At 44.0% G+C, this 8,773-nt stretch overlaps 1 protein-coding gene across 1 annotated transcript in view; it reads left to right on the forward strand.

The window, feature by feature from the left end:
- The first annotated feature begins 1,525 nt into the window (after positions 1-1,525).
- Positions 1,526-8,773, forward strand: part of LOC116463281 (PRELI domain containing protein 3B) — an 8,000-nt gene continuing 752 nt past the window's right edge. The window contains exons 1-5 of the mRNA XM_032146317.2: positions 1,526-1,683; positions 5,655-5,823; positions 7,008-7,097; positions 7,526-7,596; positions 7,709-7,811. Of these exons, the coding sequence (XP_032002208.1) occupies positions 1,652-1,683; positions 5,655-5,823; positions 7,008-7,097; positions 7,526-7,596; positions 7,709-7,811 (465 nt within the window). The 5' untranslated portion in view covers positions 1,526-1,651. The remainder of the gene's footprint in view (positions 1,684-5,654; positions 5,824-7,007; positions 7,098-7,525; positions 7,597-7,708; positions 7,812-8,773) is intronic.

Raw genomic sequence — 8,773 nt, forward strand, 5'->3', positions numbered from 1 at the left:
TTACCTCGCCAAGAAATCACTCTTAAGTACTGTAGGTTTAAAAAAAGAAAATCTCAGGTACCAAGAATTGCACTTAGCAACTACCCAACCATATTATTTCCTTCCTGTCTAATGTAATTTTTGTTTTCCTGTATAAAGGACTTATATTATTTTGAAAAATTATCCTCCCTCCTAAATTAACCTGGCTTTTTATTTGTTTTTAACAATCAAATAAGCTAAGAACAAGAATGAGGTGGTCCTTCTAACAAGCTTCTAAGTAACTAGATGTAAAGATTTTCCGCCATAACCTTCATTTAAAATGGCAAATTGTTCTGTTAGGAGGTAGACGGCTGTGGAGAGTGCAGGAGAGGAGGGTGGGAAGCCGTAGTCTGAAAGCTAAGCCAGGCAGTCTGTCCCCTGGACAAGGCTCATCTCTGAATGAAACCACATGCCACCTCCTCCTGCCCCAGCAATTCTTAGTCATTCTTTCATCCATTGATGCAACAAATAGTTGTCATGTAGGAAGCGGGAAATCACTGAACAAGTCTGGCAAGAGCCTCGCCCTCAGGGGCTTACAGTCTAGCAGAAGTTACAACAAATAAACTAAATGACTCCATTAATTCATTCATCCCACAAATAGCTATTGATTTTTTTCATTTTTCAATAAGTAATCATTGAGCCTTGACTATATGGGAGACACTGAGAATGATTTTTGAGCAAGACCGGCAAGATTCTTGCCTTCGAGGACTCAGTTCGATTGTGAATTATAACAAATAAATTAACAAGATGATGTCACAGGGGTAAGTGTTATAAAAAATGCAACAGGATATTGTGATGGAGCAGAGCAACAAGGTGAGAAACGGTGACGAGGGAAGTCTCTCTGGGAGGGACATCTCAGCTCAGATCCATCCTATGCACCTAGGGCAAGGTGTGCCCGGCCAGGAAGCTTTTCTACCCGACCCCTGGCACCGTGCTTCCGGACTGCATCCCTCGTAGGGGTATTATTCACGGGCAGGTCTGATGTTAGCTTCTCTCCGTCACGCCTTATTTATCCCCTCTGAGGGCTGCAAGCTCCTGGAGGGCAGGTGGGACGGGCACAGCTGATCGGCTGGGTGGCTGGTGGATTTGGGACAACAGCCCGGGCTGACCCAGGAGGTGGCTGGAACTCTCTACAGAGCACCAGGAAATTTTGCACAAATGACCACCACAAGGAACATCCATGTCAGCAGGCTGACCGCATGCGTCCACACGCCTCGAAATGCCGGGCGAGGATGTGCTGGGCCAGAAGGACAAGGAGGGCCAAGCGGGCGCCCGGGCACCTCCTGGACCTGACCCAACTCTGCCCAGAGGTCAAGGCTCTCGACCCGCCCGCCGCGCCTGCGCAGCACAGCGCCCGCGCCGGCCACTCCAGCTGCCGTCTGCGGCACTGCGCCGGCGCGATGCGCCCCGCGCTAAGAGGCGGGGTTTCCTTGCGCCGCGCGCAAGGCTGGGGCAAAACCCGGGCCGGGATAGGGCGTGGGGCCGCGCGTCTGGACGTCCCTCGCGTCGGGCCCGACGGCGCCTGCGCACTGCGCCGCCGGCTGGGGTGCTGGGGGCGGGGCAGGGGCAGGTGTAGCCTCTGTGCCTCGTTGTCCCCTGGCGCTACCCGGACATCGCTCAGGGTGCCGGCACCATGAAGATCTGGACTTCGGAGCACGTCTTTGAGTAAGTTTGGGGCGCGGGGGCGGCCCCGTGGAGGGCAGGCATGCCGGCCCTGAAGTCGAGGCGAGGCAGAGGTGGCCCGCAGGAGGCTTCTAGGCGTCGGGCCTAGCGAGGGGAGCGAACTCTGAAGCCTGCGGGCCCCGGCAACACGGAGGGCAGGCCAAGGTCACGACCCCGAGGCGCCGTAGCCGAGGGGACGGCTCCGACCTCCAGACCCAGGCAGGGCTACGGGGCCACTTCCGGGCTGTCCCCCACCATGAGGTAGCCTCGGGCCGGCGGCCTCCTGAGGTCCTGGGGGCGTCGCGGAGCACGAAGCCCTTGACAGCACTCAGGGTTGCCACATCCCGCCCTGCGAAACCCCTTTGGGACGTGGACCCGAGGATCCCAAGAGGGAGGTGTTGGTTTTCTCCAGAGTGTACTTTCCCTGGCCGCCGTTTGGGTGGAGTTTCTACCTCCGAATGTGAATTTCGGGTGAACTCTGGCCACCAGGATGTGAAACCTTTTCACAACTCGTTCATCTACGCAGCAGAGCCTTGGATTTGGAATTCAAGGTCTAGCTCAGGCTGCCACAAGCGTGTGACCCTGGGTTACCCATTTTCATCTGAGAGATGGAAAAGGACGGTCGTCAGGGCCTACCCGTGTTAGCTCTTTGAGGCCACGTTCAGGCACATCTTTTTGGATAATGTGAAATGTTTACTAACGAAAATAGGCCTTGAACCAGTTGGATGTGGAGAATTATATTCTCTTCCAGGTCCCTGATTCCATTTACAAAAGAGCCACAAATTTAAGCAGCGAAATCCTTTTTTTCCCGAGTTACCTGCTCTGTTCCGCTGATCTTAATGTCGTTGCCACACTGTTTTAATTAGTATAGCCTTGTAAGTAAATATGCTACAAAGCCATATATGTTTTTAAAAATGTCTCTGAAGGCAACTGTTATTTTTTTGTTTCTTTTTTGAGGCAGAGTCTCACTGTGTTGCCCAGGCTGGAGTGCAGTGGTGTGATCTTGGCTCACTGCAACCTCCGTCTCCCGTGTTCAAACGATTCTCCTGCCTTGGCCTCCCAAGTAGCTGGGATTACAGGCGCCCACCACCGCGCCCGGCTGAGTTTTGTATTTTTAGTAGAGACAGAGTTTCACCATGTTGGTCAGGTTGATCTCGAACTCCTGACTTCAAGTGATTCGCCCACCTCGGCCTCCCAAAGTGCCGGGATTACAGGTGTGGGCCACTGCCCGGCCTCTGAAGGCAACTTTTAAAACGTTGTCAGCATTTGTACTCAGTGGGACACATCCTAGGGCCTGCTGTATCCTGCAAAGTATAGAATACCGGAATCAGAAGGAAGCTTTCTTTTCCCCCTACTGTTTAGTCTTTGTGGGAGGGAAAAGATCCGAAATTTGTAGTAATTTAGATGTTCATTAACCTGGTCACATTCATCGCTAGTCCATTTCAGCTCCGAGGATGTTTAATTTCAGTCCTCTTCCAGGTTTGCATGCTTCAGAAGTTCTTGGCACTGAGTCTCCCAGAACTTTCGTATCTTCCCTAACTCTTCTTCCTGGCTCATCCCCTCCTTCCCTCTACACTCTTTCTGCCTTTGTCTTCAGCGCTTCCCTGTCTTTTCCCATTCAGTGTAAATGTTCAGTGAGATTCTGTGTTGGCCTTCCTATATTGGATTTCACCTGTGATCTTAATTTCTTTTTTTTTTTTTTTCTCTTTTTGTCACAGACTTTTTTTTTGTCCTGGGAGAAACAGCCCTGATCCGTGCTTTCTCCCCACATAATCTGAGCTGTTTGGTCAAAGTCCCAAATGATAGGTATACATTTATGGCACCCAGATCTGTACCTTGAGCTCCAGCCTCTCTTGAGCTTCGCTCTTCATTTTCAGGTGCCTGTTAGGCATTGCTACCCTCCTGTCCCACAGGCCCTTCAAACTCAGCCTGTCTGAAATTGAAGTCATCATCTGCCCTCACAAATCTGAGTGTTGTTTCTGATCTTTGGGATGTTACTCTCTAACAATGGCTAAGTCATCATTCTACATCTTATCTGTCTTTGATTTTCCAACACTTTTCTTCTGAGGCCTATAGTTGGCATCCAGGTGAAGTCATTCATTGATTCCTTCAACTTATAGAGATGCCCAGTATGTGTCAGCCACTGTTCTTTGGATTGATTACGTTTTCATAAGTAAATCAAGACCTCGATGCTGCACCAGTGGAGTTAATAATGTCCTCACCTCGTTTCAAAGGTGAAGAAGTTGGACGGGTCAGTGAGCCATAGCCAGGTCCTCCCGATTCTACTTTGGCGTGGTCTTTGAATGTCTTCCATTGTGAGATCTTTTCCACGTAATTATGCTAATACAGTTCAGATTAATTGCTGGAAGATTAATCATAATAAGTATTGTTGTAATGTTTGAGCTGGTTATGGTTCATAAAGCAATCTTGAGCCAAGCTAAGTCAACATCAGTGGTTTCAAGTTGGTTCAGAAAGGAGAGATGGACTAAATTACAAATAATATATAACCACCTTGAAGTCATGCTATTATTAATTTTTTAGAGAGGGTTGGGGGAAGAGGTAAGGGCATGGAAGCCAGCTAACCATGGTATATGACTGGATGGAGACCTGGGAAGGGTTCATCTGATTTTCATTTTAGAGAGTTGCCTTGGTAAGAATCAGTGCTTGGCCTGTATGCTTCTATTTGGGGGACTCTTCAGATTGATGAAGCAACTCTGCTTATATACCTGCATTGATTGCTGGATAAGGCTGGAGACTAAAGACAGAATGAGGTTCATTGGTACAATATTGTAGAGAAAATAATATTAAAATGAAAACATTAAAAATGATGTCACTGGTTGTCCAGGGTTCTGGGAAATTAATGGAGTTCAGATTTTCCTTTTGTCAACAAGATGTAGTTGTCAATCTGAGTTCTCTAAAAAGTTGGACTAATGTCTACTTGTTTTACTTTTAGAAAAATAAAAAGTAATGCTGTGTGGCTTATCAGTCATTGTAGCTTGAAACATCATCCCCAGATCTTGTCTTTTTCCTTTAAATGAAGATGAGAGCACAGATAAGTAGTGTAGAAGGCATTAGAATCAGACTGCAGGTGGACTAAATCACCTTTAATACTGATTGTACTTAATAAGGGGTCCTTTTGAAAATGATATTTTTTGTACAAGTGTCTTATTCACAGAAGTTGTGAAGTGAACAAAGGTTGCATCACATTTTGAATCACCCATGTGCTTTTTCGAGAAAATAAAGGTACTGCAAGTTCTCAAATGATGTGATATTATTACCACTTCAATACTAGGTGATAAGCAAGTGCTTATTATATTAAAAGAGAATATTAGAAAATAGTGTATTAGGAGTGCACCTTAAGGACATTTTATTATATTGAGTGACCTTTTCGAAACAAATCAGAATCACTCCTTTGAGAAAAACAATAGATTGACTGGAGGAGCCACTGTTATTTATTACATTAAAATGAAGGGAAAGTTCAATAATTAAATCAATGCTTTGGATCTTTTTGTGATCCCTGTAAGAATTTATAGTGCCCATAAACTCTTTTACTTTTGTTACTTCCGTATAAACTGATAGAATTTGGGTCAGAAAAAATAATAAATGGCATAATGATACTTTTGGCTATTTGTTTCAGTAGAACATAATTTTTAAATACATTTTCATGAATTACTGGTTCTTCCTAGAAACAATTTACAAGTGAAAGTGGATAATGATAAGTAGGAAAGATGGTGTAGACTGCTTTGATCTTTATAGATATGAGTTTTTTTACATAGCCTGTATTGTGGAAAAATACCGAACAGCCTGTTAAAAATGTAGATCAGTTTCCCATAATCATCAGTGTTTCAGAAGGTAGTTTTTCCTAGGTAAACTCATTAAACTTACATTGTAATGAATGATTTGATAGATTGTTTAATTCATATGCATATTTTTAAATGTTTGAATTTTTTTTTTTTTTTGGTTCACATCGGCAGCCACCCGTGGGAAACTGTTACAACAGCTGCAATGCAGAAATACCCAAACCCTATGAACCCAAGTGTGGTTGGAGTTGATGTGTTGGACAGACATATAGATCCCTCTGGAAAGTTGCACAGCCACAGACTTCTCAGCACAGAGTGGGGACTGCCTTCCATTGTGAAGTCTGTAAGTGTATCTTTATTCCCGGAGAAATGTGACTGCTGTAGAGAAGTTTTCTAAACCGCATTATACTTTCAAATAGGTTGTGGGAGCCGATTCTGAATGTCATTTTTTGCATCCGTTCAAGTTGTATTATAATAAACTTGAATTATGAGTGTATAATGAATTGGAAATATTATTACAGTCTTCATGAAGGCACCCGATAAAATTTTCTTAAGGAAGCCAGCTAATGCTGTTGATCTCAAAGGAGTTATAATCTCCTTTTTCTGCTTTTGCCAGCAACTTGAGACCAATACTAAGGTTTGGCAGTAATGGTCTGGTCATAATTGTTAGGTAACAGTTCTGTGGTCAGTGGTGGGTTGTGCACATTAAGTAAGGAGTATGTTCTCAGACTTGTTATTGCCACATTTGTTCCAAGGTCTGGAACTCCTTCCTGTACATTTAGAAACAATTCTATTCCCTTAAGAATGAGCAGGCTTTAGTGAGCAGATTTTACCAGGAAGAAACTAGAATGCCAGTTTACCATAATGCAAGAAAACTGGTGTAATAAGTGGATCCAGGTTTCTTTAGAAGGTCTCTTTATGGAGAGTAGGTTCACTAAGAAAACTAAAGTACACATTTTCAATAGGAATGTACTTACTGCCTCCTTTATGCAAACCATAGTGCAGACACAGAAATGAGCAGGGTCAGGGGTGGGCTTGGGGTCATAACACAGGGAGTGACAGTGGACACTGATGTGTGATCCTCCATCCTGAGAAGGCTGTTTTTCTGTCTGGAGAATGAAGCTGAGGTGCCCCCTCCCTTGGGCTGTTCTAGAAAGATACTGACAGATGCCTTTGAGTTCTCCTTTTTCTAGCTGCCATGTTGCCCCAAACCTGATTTCCATATCTCAGCCTCAGCGCTCCACTGTCGCATCGCGGCAGATTCAGCGTAGTGCCTCACATTGCAGACATTCTCAGTGGGCTGGTTTCTAATTGCCTCTGGGAAAAGTTTTTGTGTCTGGCAATCTCCTCTCATCCATGATATGTGAGTAGGCTTCCTTTCTGACCTTTGCTTGTTTCCTCTGGTATTTAGGAAACAGATTTTTGGTTCAAAATATTGTAACACGTTTTTTCCGTCAAATAAAATATTGATATACTTGGTAAGAAATTCTTCCTCCTCTGATTCCTAATTCTGAATGTTTTACTTAGCTTATTGGTGCAGCAAGAACGAAAACATATGTGCAAGAACATTCTGTAGTTGATCCTGTAGAGAAAACAATGGAACTTAAATCTACTAATGTAAGTCTTGGCTCCCTTTTGTTTCATTTCGAACTGTCTGGCTGAGTTCTTTGTCTCTCTCCTAGTTGCCATAGAAGTGAGTGCGTGTTCATGATGTGGTTCAGAGAATCCCTGCTTATGTGCTGGCCTAACTTGGCCCTGGATGTTGCTTCCTTACCCTTCCTGCTCTCATGATCTTGCCTATCTCTAAGGGGATAGCACTCAGTAAAATGAGTTTGGGATTATGTGTATTATCATTATTATACTTTATTTCCTCAACTTTGCTTTTTAAATAAAAAGTAGGCAGTGAATAGCCTATGCAATAATAGCAGCAGTTTATTTGTTGTTTTGTATGTTTAGTAAGATTTTGGCTTGTATGTTGATTTTAGCAACATTTTGAATCTTCAGTTCCAAAATGACTTGATCTTTTTTTTTTCTTCATTCTGTAGATTTCATTTACAAACATGGTTTCAGTAGATGAGAGACTTATATACAAACCACATCCTCAGGATCCAGAAAAGTGAGTAAAAAATATTTTAACAAATGTATTGTAAAGGGTGTTTAAAGTTTATCAAGTTTTTTGAAAATGAAAGCTGGGTCATCTGAACCTGTGTGAATATGTTTTGTTCCAGAACTGTTTTGACTCAAGAAGCCATAATCACTGTGAAAGGAGTTAGCCTCAGCAGTTACCTTGAAGGACTGATGGCAAGTACGATATCCTCAAACGCTAGTAAAGTAAGTGAGGCTGCTTCTTGGTTATTATTCCCTGGTTCATTTCCTGGGAATGGAATGGGGTGCTGACTGCATGTGTGTCCTTGTAAGCTGACCCTTGCCCATTCTACCATAGGAAACTGCAGTACGTTGGGCAGTTACTTACAAAGGCCCTGAGTTCACATCCAAGCTCTAACTTTTAGCCTTTTAACCTTGGGCAATTAAGTTAACCTTTCTGTGCCTCAGTTTCCCGTTTTTGAAGTGGAGATACCCATTTTACAGGGTTGGCATGGAGTAAATGAGCTAACATATGGAAAGTGGGCAAGGCCTGGGGCCCAGCACTCAGGAAGTGCTCAATGATGTGTAGCTGTGTGTCATTTAAAGCACTGTTTCTCAACCTTTTTTCACTGTTGTCTCCCCCCAACTCGTTTTAGACATTTTTTCCCTAATTGCCACCTCCATTAAGTTATATATCATATACATATGTGTGGGTTTTATACATAAAAGAGGGAGATTTTTTCCATCCCCCCCAAGAACCAATTTTTGCTTACTGAGAATGCATGATCTAAAACAGTAAGTTTAGAGAAAGATGCCATGCACTGTTGCATAACACATGGTTAATGTGGTTATCAGGAGATACTCATGGATGCCTTCTCTGTGCCATGCAGAGTGCTAGGCTAGACAGGGTATAGAGCAGGGAGCAAAATAAATGTGGTCCCTGCCCCGTGGAACTAAGAGGCAGGTGACATTAATCATACAGCATGTAATTAGGAAAGAAAAGGTACAGAAAGGTATGAGAGTGCTTATTGAGTGTTCAGTAACTGATGTTTCTGCTGAGCGCCAAATGGGGACAGGTGGATTGCGAGGGGTATTCCAAGAAGAGTGTTCTAGGTGGAGGCGCTGCATATGCAAAGGCCCTGAGACAGGAAGTAGGGAATGCGCTTTCTGTTTCCTGAGACAGGAAGTAGGGAATGCGCTTTCTGTTT

This window comes from Hylobates moloch, unplaced genomic scaffold (genome assembly GCF_009828535.3).
Source record: "Hylobates moloch isolate HMO894 unplaced genomic scaffold, HMol_V3 SCAFFOLD_32, whole genome shotgun sequence".
In the NCBI taxonomy this organism is placed as follows: domain Eukaryota; kingdom Metazoa; phylum Chordata; class Mammalia; order Primates; family Hylobatidae; genus Hylobates; species Hylobates moloch.